The 17,985-nt window shown below is 36.6% G+C and overlaps 1 protein-coding gene across 3 annotated transcripts in view; it reads right to left on the bottom strand.

Annotated features, from left to right (window-relative positions):
* The window catches only part of asic1c (acid-sensing (proton-gated) ion channel 1c), a 217,678-nt gene that overhangs the window by 7,830 nt on the left and 191,863 nt on the right, over positions 1 to 17,985 (bottom strand). For 2 of the 3 annotated variants that reach the window (XM_047369084.1, XM_047369081.1), the window contains exons 3-10: positions 16,284 to 16,411; positions 10,190 to 10,340; positions 10,035 to 10,091; positions 9,421 to 9,574; positions 9,136 to 9,227; positions 8,700 to 8,779; positions 5,337 to 5,408; positions 1,123 to 1,175 (exon numbers count right to left, since the gene is read on the bottom strand). In XM_047369084.1, the coding sequence (XP_047225040.1) occupies positions 1,123 to 1,175; positions 5,337 to 5,408; positions 8,700 to 8,779; positions 9,136 to 9,227; positions 9,421 to 9,574; positions 10,035 to 10,091; positions 10,190 to 10,340; positions 16,284 to 16,411 (787 nt within the window). The remainder of the gene's footprint in view (positions 1 to 1,122; positions 1,176 to 5,336; positions 5,409 to 8,699; positions 8,780 to 9,135; positions 9,228 to 9,420; positions 9,575 to 10,034; positions 10,092 to 10,189; positions 10,341 to 16,283; positions 16,412 to 17,985) is intronic. The other variant, XM_047369082.1, reaches the window with a different exon arrangement.

Raw genomic sequence — 17,985 nt, 5'->3', positions numbered from 1 at the left:
TCTAGTTCAGGACTGGCAAAACAGTTGTAGCTCATTTCCTGGATACATCTGAGTGTGCTTGCTCAAGTACACTTAATAAAGCAGTTCATGCCCAAACTCTTTACAATCCCCTCAAAGATGCAAGTATACCTGTTGTTTTTGTATCTTTCTTCAACACACCTTTTCCTTCCACTTAATTTTCTGTTAATTTGCCTGGATACAGCACTCTATGAACAGTCAGCTTCTTTAGCTATGATATTTTATGGCTTGATCTCCTGATGGAAGGTGTCAATGACTGTCTACTGGATATTTGTCAATGATCACAATAATTGTGTCAGAAATAAAATGACCATGTCATAACATTTCTGCATTAAATATCCTTTTTTCGATCCTACGTAAAATTCAAAATTTTGGGTTTTTATTAGAACCATCATCATCACAAATAGAAATACACACTTGAAATATATCACTCAGCGTGCAATGAATCTGCATAGTACAACCCTTTTTGAATACAATTACTCAAATAAATTGCATTGTTGATTACATTTCAACTTATTGTAACTCAAATAAATATGAGCCTTAAAAATTATTATTTCAGAAACCACCCATTTGTAAATCACACAAACTCACTGCATGCAGACCTGTGATAACGTCTCACAGTAATGTGATGATTTAGTGATGGTATCTGGCACAAGCCTGAAATGCTTTGCTGCTTAATAGACCTCTGCACTGCAGGGAGACGAACAGATCTGATGTGGCTCAGTGCTCTGTACAGTCAAGTAAATATGTAATCTGTTTTCACAGGAGTGCTGCACTTTAACCTATGGAGGGGGGAAAGCATCATTATTCAGTGGATGGAAGAGGTTTCGTACAGTGCAGAGAGTAAATTTGAAACGCACTTGGAGAATCCAACCAACTCTTGTCTGTTTTTTTGAGCCTAAAAACACTCAGATACACAGAGACTGACCTTTCCTGACATAGCAGTAGATATTAAAATGCTCACAGGAGCTGGTTCATCACCCCTCTTTTGTTGACAGCCAACCAATTCTTTTGTAACCACTGAGGTATGACATGGATCTTGGGTATGAATGAAAGAGAGGGACAGCATGGGAGGGAGCATCTGTTATCAACGGGGTGTGCTACCTGGGGGCATGATTAGGCGTGACACCAGGGCTGGTTGGGTTCTCTGGAAACTCCTGGAATAGACATGATGAAAAGAAAGATGGGTGAGGGTGACTGAAATGAAAATTGAAAACAATGTAAATGTTGTAAGGTAAATTTTGAGGAGAACCTGCGGTACAGGTTCTCAACAAACTTAAAGTTTTGTTTTTGTTTTTTAATGAGCAGGTAAAGCAAAGATTAGTTACTGACTTCCAGATGTGTTGATGATCAATGGGGGAATGAGTGCTTAGATTAAAACAAATCCAATTAAAGATAAATTACTTTCTGTTCAGGTGGTGCTAGTGGTGATATGACAATGGAATTGTAAAAACAGAGGCAGTGCAAAAGTTTGGACACCCCTTTGGCCCAATTTTTGCATGTCAGTGTTGGACAGAAAAAAATGTGATAGAGACGATTTATTGCAAGGTGAACACGTGTCATACATGCCTTGCAAAAGAATGAACACTCTTTGTTTTCTCACATTTTGTCATGTCACAATCACAACTATCATCATAAATTATTGGGACAGATCAACACAAAGTGGTTCAGAACGGAAGCAGAATGAAAAAGAGAACCAACTTCCGAAATGTGAAAAGGATGGCATGTGTTTATATTTAACCCATTTTATTCTGATAATCCTAAATAAGGTTCAGTGCAATCTATGCTCTTCAGAATTCACCTAATTAATATAAGTGCTCAGGTCAGATAAGACTAAGAAGTTTTTCAGTGTTTTTTGTGTGTCTGGTCTGTTTTTTTTAAAACCCCCAGTCGGTTGCAGCAGATGAGTGCTCACTCTAAGCTTGGTTTTGCTGGAGATTTCTGCCTATTTAAAAGGAAGGTGTTCCTGTTCAGTTTTCCTTTTCACTATCAACACTTTTGTTCAGGAGAAAGATTTCTGCGGGTTGTTGCAATCAGATGGACTTCCCTAGATAGGAAATGTTTTATTAGTTGGCATCATTAGCTAAATTTGACTGCATTATACTGCCAATATGACTGGATTGTTGTAATGCTATATTTCAGAGCATAAGCTGTCTTTTAAAGTACTTGATATGACATTTGTTGAAAATTGGCACTGTATAAACAAACTAAGATAAACTGAATTGTTGAAGATACTCTTCATCCAATCTGACTAAGTTTAAGCTATGATGCCAAACAAAATCAGCAAAGATATCAGTTCAGTATAGGTGTAAAGTTGGTAGAGACAAACCTGCAGGTAAAGGTAGTTCTACAAAGTTTTGACTGCTTTGTTTAAGTTTTTCAAGTATACTCCTGATAAAACACATTGCAATTTGTGGCTGTGACATAACAAAATGAGAGAAGTTCAAGGAGTCTGAATGATTTTGCAAGGCAGTGTATATGGAGTTTAACACAAGGGATAAACAGTTTAAAAAGCATTTATGTGGCCCACTAAGGAAATGCTGCCTCCCCCACAGTTTCAGTATGAAATCAAATAAATTTAGACTTAAAACAAATTCTTCTTAACTATGCTGGCTTATGTCCACTGTATATACAACATAAATAATAAACATTTCCTTTTAAACTTCTTTTAATAATTAATCTATTCTGAACCCGAGGCAACAAAGCATGCACAAACTAGATTCTTCATGCAGAAAATGAAAAAGGTTGGACACAATTTATTTTCCATACCATCTTTCATGTTTCCTATGTCTGACACCCTACACTATAAATAGTTTCGCCTCTGCTTGGTAAATCTGTATCTTTTTCTGAGATACACAACATTTCTATCTATATCTATCTATCTATCTATCTATCTATCTATCTATCTATCTATCTATCTATCTATCTATCTATCTATCTATCTATCTATCTATCTATCTATCTATCTATCTATCTATCTATCTATCTATCTATCTATCTATCTATCTATCTATCTATCTATCTATCTATCTATCTATCTATCTATCTATCTATCTATCTATCTATCTATCTATCTATCTATCTATCTATCTATCTATCTATCTATCTATCTATCTATCTATCTATCTATCTATCTATCTATCTATCTATCTATCTATCTATCTATCTATCTATCTATCTATCTATCTATCTATCTATCTATCTATCTATCTATCTATCTATCTATCTATCTATCTATCTATCTATATTTGTGTATTTAAAACCACTGACCAAAACAAAATGCTGTGATTTAGGGAAAATTACTTTAATGAGGAAGTTAATTTAACTGATTCTGAATAAAACCTGAAAATAAGAGACTAATGACTATTTCAGCAGCCTTTTTCACAGCCTTCTTGATATGATTCTGTTCTAATGATCCTGTCATATTACAAGGAACCAAGGATGTTTTCACCTCTAAATGACATATTTATTGACACTAAGAAATACTGAGTATACTGAAGAGATAGCGTAAAGGGAGTTGTGGGATTAATTGCAATAAGGGGCAAAAAATATAATAATAAAAGGCCATGAACAATAACAAATGCTTAATTGACAGCTGGTCACCTATTTAAATTGCACTTTTAGAGATTATTCAAGGGATATTGCATGGCATTTGAGATAGGGTTATGTTAAATGGTTATAAGCTGTTAATATACCAACTGCGGTAGATAACTCTCTTGGCATCTATATATAGTATAGTGCCAGATTAGTCGGTCCTGATGGCTAAAGCTAACAGGTTGTCAGAGCGGGACCAAGACCAAAGCGGAATTCCACCGTCTTATAACAACTCTAATCTCAAAAACAACACAGCAGTTGTATTAGGGTTTAAACTGTTGTCTTGTTTGCATTGGCCATTTATTCACAAAGCAGCTGATGATTATTTACCCAGGTAATGGAGGTAGGCAGCAATGAACCACCACTGATATTCCTGTATGCAACACATGCTGAGAACAGAACATGTAAAGCATTCTGGTCAAGTATAAAATCAACAAAATAGCTTTCACTTTAACAACTTTAATTGTTGTGCTTTTTAAACCACTTTAGGTTTATATCAGACAGTTGCTATTTACAAGTACTGTTGTTGGTATTTGTTTCACACAAGAGGATCACTGGTAGCTGACACCGCCTACCTTCATAATCATTGCATTGAATAATTGGCTTGTGTATGAAAAAATGTGTCTTTTGTTTAAATATTCCTAAAATGGCATTTGCATAAACCACTTTAACATTTTTGAGACCGAAGTTCTTTTAGGACGGTAATAGTTCACTTGGCACATCTTCAAATAGCTTCAACCTCCAGGTCCAACTGGGTCTGGATTTGTACAAAATGATTTATACAAAATTAAAATGAGAGTTATGAGAGTTGTCTCCTGTTGGTAAGATATTGACACAACTTTTCAAGGGAACCTCTGAAGAAATATTTTATAATCAAAAGTACTACATAATGCCACTAACATTTGAAGTAGTAATTGATGTCACCACATTAGTTAGATAACTCTCAGATACATAAAGCTAAAAAAAAACAACTCTAAGCTATAACCACTAAATTATAAAATCATACAGCTTCTCTGTAACATGAACTGAGTGTGATGTAAGTTCCAACTGTCTGTGAACAGGGGAGAGACTGGAAAGTGGAAAGCAAGTTTAAATTAAATCATACTAAAAGTGCAATTTAGTACTTTTGACATACAAGTGATGGGGAGGGCTTTGCTTGGTCAGCCTCTATAGGAAGATTAAAAATGCAATATTACTGGTTTACTGATTCAGAAATTCACTGAAATATTAGAGGAGAGTGTTTACTAAATTACTGGAAAAAATAAGACTATTTTTTGCGTAAGATTTAGCTTTCCTCTCTGAGTTTTTTTTCCCTCATGATCTTGCTCTGATTTTTTTAGGCTTTGACTGCTGAGTTGTTAATCCTGCTAAAGGTCTAAAAGTTTTTTTTTTAATCAATACAGAGATAATTGTTTCACCTGACAGCAAATACATTTTTGCCCCTTATTCAAGTTACAAAATTCATGAACTATCCCTTTAAAATTAAAACAAGTGCAGAAACTGTGTGAACTTGAATAGTTTCATATGTTTTCTAAAAAACTGCTTTTCCTGATGTTCATGATGTTAAATGATGAAGTTTGGCCTATTCTTACTGTGTGGTGCTAGTTAGTAGAAGTTATTTAAATGTGAGCAGAGCTTTTGTTGTTCCTGAGCTCATTCAGTGACACATGATCTTCATTTCATTCAGACAACTGCATCCAGAGAGAATAAGGAAAAAGAATTACCAGATTGTCGCTCTGACAACGCTGCGGTCGTTTCTTACGCAGGAAGTATCCCAGAACCTTATCCTTAAACACCTAAAAGCAAGAACAAAACACATGATTCACAAACATTACACTTAATGCCATTTAGTATCTAGGAAAAGATGATTTTTCTGCTAAGATTAACAACGATGAACGCTACAGCTCTTTGAAAATTTTGCTGCTGCTGATAAAATGTCACATTTTGCTTTCTTATTTTGCAAGAAACCAAAATGGTTGAAATATTGACATTTTAGGCTGTTTTTTTGTGCAACTGTCCAATGTAACAAGACTTAAAGCAGCTGGATCTCATCATCAAAAAAAGAAATAGTAGAAAAACAGTTTATTAATTGAGGATAACACTTGATTTATTGGTCAGCTGACTATATATAATTGGCTTAAATCTGTCCTTATAGGTTTTAAAAGTGCCTCAGCAGGTTCCTCGAGCTGTTCCTATAAAACGTCTGCTTTATGTTCTGTTGATTTTTGCCCAATTTCTTATTCTATTTAATGTTTGTTGTCTTCCAGTCTGTCTTTAATATCTGACCTTTAAACTGTCTGTTCTTCTTGTCTTCTTTTTCATTTTTGCCTCTTCAGTTCAGTTATTACATTTGTTATTTCTTCATCTGATTGCCTCATGAAGTTTCTACATTTGCATTAAAGTTTACCATATTTTGTAACCCTTGAAATATAGCCTCGAGGAGCAATAAGGAGCGAAAGGCAATTAAGACATGTCCATTTTAAGCGCAGCAATTAAAAAGCTCAGCTAACCACTGATTATTAAAAACAGTTTTGCTGCTACAGTGTCTCTATACAGCTTTAAACTTGTATTTGTATTTGTGTTCACACAAAACTTGGTGAGCTCAAAGATAAAATGATGCAATACTGACAGAAGTCAAAGTCTGTATTGCAGATTTTGCTTTAAATATGTTTATACAGTACAGTTCAAAGTAGTTCCATAAGTGCACCTTTGAATCTTTACCCAGCATTTGGGATAAAGATGACAAACCTGACCTGTTTTCACATATGTGCCAATTGGCTAAGATACTGTTTTCGCCTGAATTTACACAGATAGGTACAATATTTACTGTATATCAAACTGACATCCACAAGTGTGGCACATCATCCTCGCAGTGTTGCAAACTATAAACAACAAATTTCATAGTGGATCTTTTGCATTGTGTCTTAAATTGTCAGTACTCAACCTACTCTCCTTGCTGTTATATTTCTTCTTCTCTCTTCTCCACTTCTCAAGCGGAGGATCTCCTGTTGTCAGGTGCATGTGTGAACAGCAGTTGAATGTTTCCCATCAGTTCCCTCTTTTTTCCAACATAAAGATTGCTTTGGACAAGTTCTATAAGGTCCATAAACTGAGCAATTTTTTTCTAAACAAACCTTTCAAAACATAGTTCTGAAGGTAGCAATAGATTCAGCAGATGTCTTAACATTGAAATAAACAAGAAGAATTAAATGCATTGAAGAAGTATTCACACCCTTAAATTTTTTAGAAGCAAAATAATGCAGAATATTTTGGGTTTTTTTTACAAATAAAAATCTGAACAGTGTAGTTTGCATTTCTGTTCAATCCCATTTTCTCTGAAACCACTAAATAAAATCCAGTGCAGTCCAGTCAAAAGTCAAGAGTCCACCTGTATGTAATTTATAGTCAGTATTAATCCAGCTGTTCTATGAAAGTATCAACGTTTTTTTTTTTAAAACATTAACAACAACAAAAAAAAACAAACAGCATCATTAAGATGAACGAACATATCAGACAGGACAGGGATAAAACTGAGAAGAAGTTAGGAGAATTGGAAGTTTTAGGTTATGAAAAATTATCCTAAGCTGTCCTAATATGTCCTAGAACATGGTTCAGGCCATCATCTGTGAAGGTATACATCCACAGCTTAGGTGGATGAACCTGTTGACAACAATAAGTCATGCTCTGAATGAATGTTGTTTTTATGCAAGAAGAAAGCCATTTTTAAGAAATCCATAAGAAGTCCAAGGTGCAGTATGCCTTATGTCATATAGAAGATCAAATGTATGGAAGAAGGTGCTGTGGTTAGATGGGCACTATGTGAGAGGACAACTACACATGTAACCACCATGAACATTTCCCCTCAGTAAAGCATGGTGATGGCAGCATCATGAGTTAGCGATAATTTTCTTTGTCAGGGACAGGAAATTTACTGAGAGTTTATGGGGAAAAGAGCTAAATACATGTCAATCCTGGAACCTATTTAATCCTGCTATATACTTCAGACTGGGGCAGATGTTGACCTGCCAGCAGGAAAGTAATCCTAAACATTCACCCAGAACTACAAAGGAACAGTTTAGAACAAATGATATTCATGTCTTAGAATGGCCCAGTCAATGTCCTGACATAAATTCAATTGAGAGCTTGTCACAAGATTTAAAAATAAATATTAATAGATGGTCTTCATCCAATCTGACTGGGGCTGAGGTATATTGTAAAAATGAATTCGCAGAAACTTCTGGTTCTGATAAAGATATTTCCTGATGGACTCAGAGCTACATTTACAACAAAAGTTTGATCTTACAAAGCACTAACTGTATACAAATGCATGCCACACTTCGCAAATGCTTATATGTAAAACAATTTAGAAAACCATGTATCATTTTCCTGACCTGACGATGATGGGCTACTTTGTGTTGGTCTGTCACATACTATCCCATAACACCTATTGAAGCTTTTTGTTGTAACATGAAATGTGATGGAAAATTTTACAGGCATATTGAATGGATTTTCCAGATACTATCCTAAAATAAGAAAACACTTTCATTGCTGACCAAATTGACTCCATTTATAGCAATTATAGATTATGGTGATGTTTTATACATTCATGCACCCTTTAAAGTGTTAGTCACTGAACTCTGTTTATCATGGAGGACAAAGAAATCTTATAATTGAAGGATGTATGCCCAGGTTGGATGGTCCTCGTCCTTTCAACTGGTCGACTGGTCACTGGTATACTACAATTCACAAGGCTATTTTGGGCATGCTCCCTCCTTATCTCCTGTCCCATTTGTATCAGGATTGTGACAGAGGATATTTGGTTTAAAAATGCCTGACAGAATTTGGGAATAAGTCTTTTTAGTTTGCTGCTTTGTCTTTATGATATAAAATGTATGAAGCTTTGCATTGCAGCCAATGTTGGCGAGAACACCCTTGCACAACGGATTGTAAATCTCAAACAGATTCTCCATGTAAAATAAAGGTTACATAGAATAAAAACAAAAAAAAAAAGAATCATTCTGGACCCCTAATGATACTAAAAGCTCCATAATATATTTGAATAAGTAAAAAAAAAAAACACACTTTACCTCATATAGGTAGTCGAATATTTCCAGTATTGTCAGAACACTGGCTCCAATAAATAGCCCCATCTGACCTCCAATGTCACCTACAGATTAAGAGATTAACAGATATAGGCAGGTACAGCAATTGAACAATGGTGCATGAAACCATTCGCAGCGCTGTCAAATCTAATTCGCTGTATCTCTCAGCAATCTGTACAGAATTGTCAAAAGTGTCCACGCAGGCGCAGTTTCTCATCACACCAAGCCCTGCTGCCCTTGCAAGAGCATCAGATTATGAAAACGTGTTCAGCTTTTCTGAAGTTCAAAGAAGAACCCTCAAAGCACCAGGCACCAACACACAATGTGAACTCTGCGCCAGGGATATGCTGAGTGCAGATACCAAAGCCCTACTTTTTTTCTCCCTCCAATCTGAAAGGACAGGCAGCTGCAAGATTCTTACCAAGAAGCCCTGCAATTTCATAGGCCTTCTTCTGTTCAATTTTCTCATAGTTTAGAGCTTCGAAGAAGATGTCCAACACCAATATATTTTCTCTGCAGAGAAGACAGATGAGAGCATACCCAGCATATATTATATTCTGTGATAGAACATTACATCAGCTAATTTTTTGAGCCTGATTCTTTCATTATTGTTACATTGAAGGTGAACGATGGAGACTTAGTTTAAAATGCATCAGGGAAAAAAGATAATTAACTAAATACTTCACTGATACTACATAATACTTACCCAATATATTGCTCAGTTTTGTTGAATTTCTTAGCCAGATATTTAGCAGATGCCTTACTGGGGATCTTTACCATGGACAGCTCCTTGCCATAGCGAGTCATGTTGCAGGGGGTCTGACAGACACAGTAATCGTTGTCTTTCTCTACCAAAAAGTCTGTGGATGATCAAAGTCATTTGAAAATACTGTGATCTCTTTGAAAGCGCAAACCCCCCCCCCAAAAAAAAACAAAACCTGGAAATAGCAGCTTTTAGTTTGTGCTAAAAATATCGCTGCATAAAACAGAAATACATTCGCTGCCATCGTTCACTTTCCATGAAAGCAAATAATGACTGAAGCCATATTACTGAAAAGAAGAGGAGGGGGGAGGGAATAAAACTGGTGCAATTTATTTGAGCTCAGCCAAGCACATTCACATCACAAATCTTTATAATGGACATTTGCAACAATAATTTTATTATTTTGCTTCAGCACCATCTGAGGGGGAAGTTATTTTTAGCTGAAGCATCATAATTACTATCTAAATCTTGGAATATGCTCATTCTGATGAGCTCTGGGTTTTACACATTAATATAAAAAATACTCATGCTTAACATGAAAAAATGTGTTGCCTTACCTAAAGCTGGGTCAGCACATTCTTTATACTGCTCAGGTGTGCAAACTGTTGAAGTACCTATTTGAAATAATGTAAATGTAAAACTCATTACATATTTAGGCACCACAGGAGGAAAAAAAAGATTTTCACAAGCCAGGCCAGGTCTGAATTCATACCGGGCATGTGAACCATCCTGCAGTTGCAGTTGTCCAGCAGGTATCGGGTTTCACAGTCAATGCGGCACGCAGTGATGCTGTACGTAGAGAAGAATTCTGAGTCTATTGGTGTGGACTTGCAATCTCCCCAAGGTTGTGGGAGGTACTGAAGCTGAAAGAGCAAACAGCACATGTTTTCCCTCAGTACGTCGGCTCACAGGATTACACCAAACAACAAAAAAGAAAAAAAAAAGAAAAACAGCGCACAGCCAAAGTACAAAGGAGGACAATGAGCTGACAAAATCCAACACACACACTACAGAAACAGATGTATTTAAATAAAAATGTGCTCTGAGACACAAGTGGCAAAACATTTGCAGTAAGAACAGTATTATTGCTCATGTGTTGCAGCAGTCAGACATCATGCAGAACATTGCTGATGCAGGTTTGGTTCCTGGCAGGAAGCAGAGTACCATGGGAATAGAGACAGGCTTAGAAATAGGAACCTTGATAGTTTGGACAGGACACCACAATCTATGGACAGGTTTTATAACCCTTACAGTAAAAGTCTGAACAATTGACAGTCTTTATAATGAAAATAATTCATTCAACAGATTTTGTTTCAGAATTTTGAGGGTTTGCTTTTAGTTTTTTGAAGCGTTGCATGTATTGGGTCCTGATTAGTATTTATTTTCCATTATCTTAATAAAGAAATTTGCATCAATTGTTGTATAGAGTTTATAATCTGAAACCTGCATTTTCTAATGAATTCACTTATATAATAAAGTCAGCTTGCTGCTTCATTTGAAAGAGAACTCTCATTAAAATGTCCTTACAGTGCCTTGCAAATGCATTCATACCTCTTAAATATTTTTCAAATGTTTTCACGTTACAACCACAAACTTCTCTTTATTTTATTGGGATTTTATGTGTCAGACCAACTCAAAGTCATATGTGCATGATTGTAAAGTAAAAGGAAATGATACATGGTTTTCAAGGTTTTTACTGTTGAATGCATTTGTATCCAGCTTCTCCAGTTAAATCGGAACCACCTTTGGCTGCAGTTACAGCTTCTTGCATGTCTTAACCATCTATAGACAGATTTCTTTTGCCCCTTCTTTTTGCTAAATTGCTCAAGCTCAGTAAGATTGGGTGGAGATTGTATGTGGAATTCACTATTCAAGTCTTGCCACTGTATCTCAATTGGTTTTAGATCTGGACTTTAACTGGGCCGTTTTAACAAATGAATATGCTTTCATCTAAATCATTCTGCCTGTATGGTTGTGTTGCTGTCTTGCGAGTAGGTCAGCCTTTGCCCCAGGCTCAAGTCTTTTTGCAGACTCTAACAGGTTTTCTTAATTTTTCTTCCTCATCAGCTCTGACCGGCTTCCCTGTCCCTGCTGAAGAAGAGCTTGATGCTGCCAACACCATCTTTCACAATGGAGATGTTGTGTTCTGGGATGATGTGCTGTGTTAGTTTTCCACCATACATAGTGTTTTGCACACAACCAGAAAACCTTCTTCTTTGCTATTTCTCCTGCAATCCTTGTGCTTATGTGGCAGCTTAGGTAAAGGCAGGTTTTTGCATTAGGGTTCTGAATACATGCAAAGCAAACTCTTCAGATTTTTTTTTTTTTTGAAAACCTTTAAAAACCATGTACCATTTTCTTTCCACTTTAAAAATATGTTGTTCTACATTGTGTGGTTCTGTCACATAAAATCCAATTAAAAACACAGAATTTTGAGGTTGCAATGTAACAAAATATAAAAAGAGATGAGGAATGTTTATACTTCTGCAAGACACTACATTTAGGAGTTACAAAGGACAACCTAAATAAATCTGTAACTGAACAATATTCAGTGGCAGAATGTTTAACAGTTTTTGTTTGTATTTATTATACAGGTTTACAACTGTAAGGTTTGTTTCCGTGTGTCTGCAGTCCATTCAAAACGTTTATTTCTCTTGTACTTAACAAACTGAATCTCATTAGCGAGACAATTTTCACCTCCCTTTCAATCTTTTGCTTGTTGTATCTAATACTAATTTCATGACAAAAAAAAAAACAATAACAAAAAGAAAAAAACACAAAACAAATGTATGCATATATAATACAGCTTGCTTGAGTACTTTGAATCTGCAGTATCTTCTAAATGCAACATGGGGCTGACCAGCAATCAGAGCCAAAGGCTTTTTCCTGCCAAACATCTCAGAAGAATTGTGTTGCTATTGTCACATTAGGACCGAGGGGAAGTCTCAATCGTATACAGCAGCCCTAACCAGGCCAACTCTGACAATGAAAGGGTCACTTAGTCAATAGGCAGTGACAGAGATAGAGTACAATTCGCTGATGGAGTGGACCTAAACTGTCAAACATGATTAAGCTTTTATTGAACTCCCTTTCTAACCAACAGTCTTTCATGTGTGGAAATGTACTGGATAGAACACCCTGATGAGAAGTGTACTAGACTATAGACCTCAAGGCAGAATCCTCATAGGGGATAAAACCTAATAAATCATACCGTCTGGTCCTTTCATATGATACAACGCAGAGTTTCTATACTTTGCTCCACTGAGATATGAAAGCAAAACAAAGAAATTATTTTGACAAAGCTGTACATGGAAAAGAAAGGAGTACAACCAAACAACAAACTAAACTTTAATTAGCATCCAAATTTTGGTATATAGCTTAAAGGAATGACACACATTGGCTACTAAAGTTCTAAACAGAGAAGACAAAGATGACAAGAACACACAGTAGAAACTGTTGCATGTAGTTGCTTCAGCCACACAGAAGGGGGAACAAGGGGAGGCACATGAATCAATTCCTTGTAGGGAGGGTGAAACAGCAGATAAAAGTGTGGAACTTAACAAGAGCGGAGCAACTAAACGATATGGTACTTTGCAGCATGCAGCAAGCCTAGTCACACATACGCTACCCTCTGCTCTTGGGTGGAAACAAATGTTTGGAAGCCCAGGGTAACCCCAAAGCCCAGCTCATGGAGGAAATGAGGCTCTGACTGAGAATTAAGCTGTACCTTTAAGCCCGCCTCATAAGACGTCTCATCTAGGGTGAGGGGTGAGGGAACACAGCCCACATCATTATCAAAATTAAAAGGCAAGCAACACTAAGGTAAAGGGCAGGATGTGACCAGCTGCTTCAAAAAAATACCCTGCAAAAGTACATGTCCCAAAAGAAAACTATGCTGCACCGTTGGATGCAGTTTGCATTAGAGATGCACTTTAGATTGATACTTTCAATATCAATGGGTTGTTTTAAAGGAAACCAGAGGAAGCGAAGACATGAAAGAAGCTATCTTCCAAATGTCTGAGATTTATTTAGGCTGTAGGAAATATGGGATGTGAAGACGGGTAGGATAAATTAAGCATGAATAAGATGCCCCATTGTATCCTTTTTAGCTTTCAACCTCTACTTAGGGCCTCAGGAACAAGTTGGTAGGGTCAGCCCATGATTGAGGCCCTAAGCAGGATTTCATTAAGAAGTAAACTTTCAGCTTACATAATAATTATACACCAACTTACACATTTTTAAATAATTAAGGCTTCCTTTGGCACATATACAACTGGAGCATTTCTAAACCTACCCTGTATAAATTCAATTGGGGGTGCAAAGTCCAAAAAGTCCAAAAAGGGGCCATGTCTGTTATCAGCTCAGCAAGCTGTTTTTCAGGCTCTGATATTGGGGCTTGTGGTGGGATGTAAACACAGATCAGGGCAAACGACAAGTCCCTCAAGGAATGGAAGGGTTTACAGTTTATAAATAAATGATCCCAGGTGAGGACTACATGTCTTTTATAAACACTGTGACATCATTACACCAATCTTCATTTATTATAAAAGCAGATTTCAGCTCCTCTCTTTTTACTTGAGAGCTCTGCGCTGCAGTCCGCTTGAAACAGCTGAAAGACCAGCATTCGAAGTGACCTGTCTGGGGTATGCTCACCGAGCCAATATTTGGTGAAACAGAGGACGGTAGATCAGTGGATGTCCGAGTTCTAAGAGTTGAGAAGCAGCAGTTTGTCCATTTTGCTGGGCAGGGAGCACACATTAGCCAAGTAGATTGAGGGCAAGGCTGTGTGGAGTCCATGTCACTGAAGCTTCACAAACTTGTTCGCCGGTTTACCTCATCTGTGTCTCCGGTAAATCCTGCTGCACCGCCAGATGAAAAATTGAGAAAGAAATGCCAAAAGAGGACTGTCTGATGTTTAGGAGTTCCTCTCCAGTGTAAGTGACCACAGAATACTTTTTAATCTTGTTTATAAACTGTTTCAACTGGTTTTAGTGTTGCTTTGCAATCTGACCCCCAACTTGTTTTGCACTATATGATATGTGGCTTAATCATAGCATCAAAATATACCTTGGCACTCAAGGATTCAAAGGACTTAAAGATTTAAACTTTGTCACAAAATTCTGATTGTTGCATCTGAAGTTTGCATTCAACAGCTGAATTGAACTCAGTTCTAATCCAGAATAAGGTTTTAAAATTAAACTCCTCTGAAAAAGAAGTCACAAATGAAAATGTTGAAGTGAGGTATCCTTTATCTTAAGACTACACTGATGGTCGCATATTGTACTCATAGGACACTGACTGATATGAATGCTTGCCAGACTTTAATGACAATCTAATTAATGCAGCCCATCTTTCAACTCGTAAACACGTCTTTTGGCTGTCACTGTTATAGCTGCTCGTGTCATGATTATTAATGACTAATCTTTGCTCTTTTACTTTCAGGATGAAACTGCAATGGTGATTAATAAACTTGATTCACTTCTTGATGATAGTTGGATGATGGTAAACTTTGAGCACTGATGACATTTAAAAGACAACAATAAGATTCTGTTTTTCATAGCAAGTTTTCTTTTTGTGGTGTCCAACTGTCAAAAATATGCCTCAATCATCCCATGCTATTCTGCTTAAACAAGACAGATTTTACATTAACAATTGGTTCATGCTGATGAAGCAGGCAAGCCGATTAACTTTCGGAGCATAATCATTTAAATCTGGCAGAGAAAATAAATTTTATTAACAGCTCAAGTATCCCTTACTTCACTATAACTGATTACGTGCTGGAAATTTTAATGAGCCTGCAGCACAATACAATAATACAGTTGATCATAAAGCATAAAAATTATAATCACCACAGAATTTAAAGCTCTTTGTGGCAACACTGCATTTTTAACAGAAGCTATTTCTCTTTTTTGTCCCTGCTTCTGTCTGAAAAGTCAATTATTTGTCTTTTGTGTTTTTCTAGAAAAGACAAAAAGAGACCTAACTGGAATGTGTTCTACAGGCAACATCACATAAATGCTGTACAGTGTTATTAGATTTGGATTGGAAAACCATGATCTTACTGTTCTGACTATCCATGATGGCCCCTTCAATCAATTCAGGCTCCACTATAGTTATTACTTGCAGTCAACAAACCCCGCCACAGGCTTTTGTTCTTGTCATTAAATTGTGTCCTTAAATCAAAGTATGTGCAAAGTAGCCGTAGGCCATTGCTCTCATAAAAAAGTATGTTTTTAGACCTGCTTGAAGTGGGGAATTAGACATCACAACAAAAAGTCTACTAGGCTTTTTTCTTTACACCTTTCCCTCAAGAAATTATTCAAGGGCTTTCAGATTTTTGTTACTTTTAACAGGGGCTGCTGTAAGATCATTTTCTTTTTAAAAGCTGCAAATAAAAACACTTTGAACAATTTCTGATCGGTTTTGCAGTGATCAAAAAGATGCATTCATATTTTTTCACTCTGGCTAAAAATAGAGGACGCGGTCTAAGCAACCATATATTTTTGCAAGCTTTGTAGTCTTAGGTGGTTTTGGCTCTGAAAGGCATATCGCACTCATATGCTTCCATCTAATCATTACTTGGCCCTGCTCTGTCAATAATTCTTTGCTGCTTTAATTCCCCAAGTTTCATTTAATGGAAACCACACTTACTCCACTTTTCTCACATAGGATAAATCAGCAAATTGGTTTGGCTCCATGCTCCTTGACACAGAGATAACATACACTGGCCGGCAAGAATTCGGTGGGACAAACACTCAATAAGGCGGGCGAAAATAAGAAGAGATCAGAGGCTAAATGTTAGGTACCAGTTGCTGTTGACATGACACAAAAGTTTGAAAACCAGGGGCTACACCGAATCCCAGCTGGTCAATGAAAGGCGGCTCGTCTTGGCTGTGGATCTGAACCTTGATGCCTGCTTCGTACGATGTCTCATCTGTGGATACAGCACGCCAGAAGATATAACAACATGTGCGGCTGTCTAAGTGAAGCCACTCTTTGGGCACTTGGCTGTTTCAGCTATCAATGCTTAACAGATTTTCTATTAACAGGTTGTTTTAAAAGCTTATGGTTGAATCAATACCACTGAAAGTGTTGGTGTACTAAATCATTTTAAATATATTTAAAACCAAAGGTTTACCGGATGCTGAATGTAGTGATACTGATGTATTATAGCACACTTTTTTAGATCTAATAACAGTGGTACACCTGTGGAAACATATAAAAACAATAAAATTCTATAGAGGACATTGTTTCATTTTTGCTATAGTGCTTTCCAAAAGTATTCATGTCCCTTGAATTGTGTAAACATTTTGGCATATTATACTTATAAACGTCTATGTAGTCAGGCCAGCATCAGGCTCAAAGAAGGGTTTTTTACACACTGAAATAAATATCTGAATTTTTGTGCATTTGTATTAAGCCTCTTCGGGTAAGACAGCCTCTGCTAAAATCTATTTTCTTGCCATAGATTTCCATTCAGATTTAGTTCTGGGCTTTGACAACGTCAATGTAACACATAAATATGCTTTGAATTAAAACATTCCACTGTAGCTCTTTGGGTCTGTTGTCCTGCTGAAAGGTGAACCTTCATCCCAGTCTCAAGTCATCAGCAGTCTCTAAAAGGTGTGTTCTCCAGTATCGCTCTGTATTTGGCTCTATCCAATAGCCCTAACCAATGTTTGTGTTCTTGGTGTAGAAAGCATCCCCACAGCATGATACTGCCACCGCCATCTTTCACGGTGTGTTTTGGGTGTTAGTGTCCCACCTCACCTAATATTATGCCCGTAAGTTAAAAGGTTTAACTTCCCATCTGATCAGAGCACCTTCTTCCACATTTCCCGTTTCCCCTACATGATTTGTGGCAACATAAATTGAAGACATCTTATGACTTTATTTCAACCACAGGTTTCTTCTTTTCACGTTTCCATAAAATTCAGATTTGTGAATGCAGCTCTACTAGTGTTACCCTTTTGGATAATTAGTTAATGCAATCAGTTTAGGTGGATAGACATCTCTTGGTAGGTTTGTAGTTGTGCTTTCTATTTCCAGATGATGTATTAAAAAGTGTTCGAGGTAATGTCCAAGGTTTGAGAAATAATTTTCTACCATAACTTTGCTTTAAACCTCCCTACAATTGTATCCTTCACTTATCTAGTGTCTTCCTTCGGCCACATGATGCTGTTGTTTACTAAGGTCCTCTCTGAGGCCTTTACAGCTGTATTTTAATGAGATTAAATTACACACAGTTGGACTTTATTTACTAATGTAGTGCTTCCGAAGGGAATTAGTTGCACTGGGTTTTATTTAGTGGTATTAGTGTAAAGGGAGTGAAAACTACATAAATCTTCCTTTTTAAAAAATACTGAAAAGCATGTATCCTTTTCCTTCCGCTGTACTATTATGTGCTACTTAGTTTAGGTCAAAACAAACAATAAAAAATCCTAATTAAAAACATCATAAGTTATGGTTGTAACATGACAAAATGTGAAATAGTTCAAGTGGTAGGAA

This window comes from Girardinichthys multiradiatus, chromosome 6 (assembly GCF_021462225.1).
Source record: "Girardinichthys multiradiatus isolate DD_20200921_A chromosome 6, DD_fGirMul_XY1, whole genome shotgun sequence".
Taxonomy (NCBI): domain Eukaryota; kingdom Metazoa; phylum Chordata; class Actinopteri; order Cyprinodontiformes; family Goodeidae; genus Girardinichthys; species Girardinichthys multiradiatus.
The sequence above is the reverse complement of the archived record's forward strand: the minus strand, read 5'-3'. Positions and strand labels throughout refer to the sequence as shown.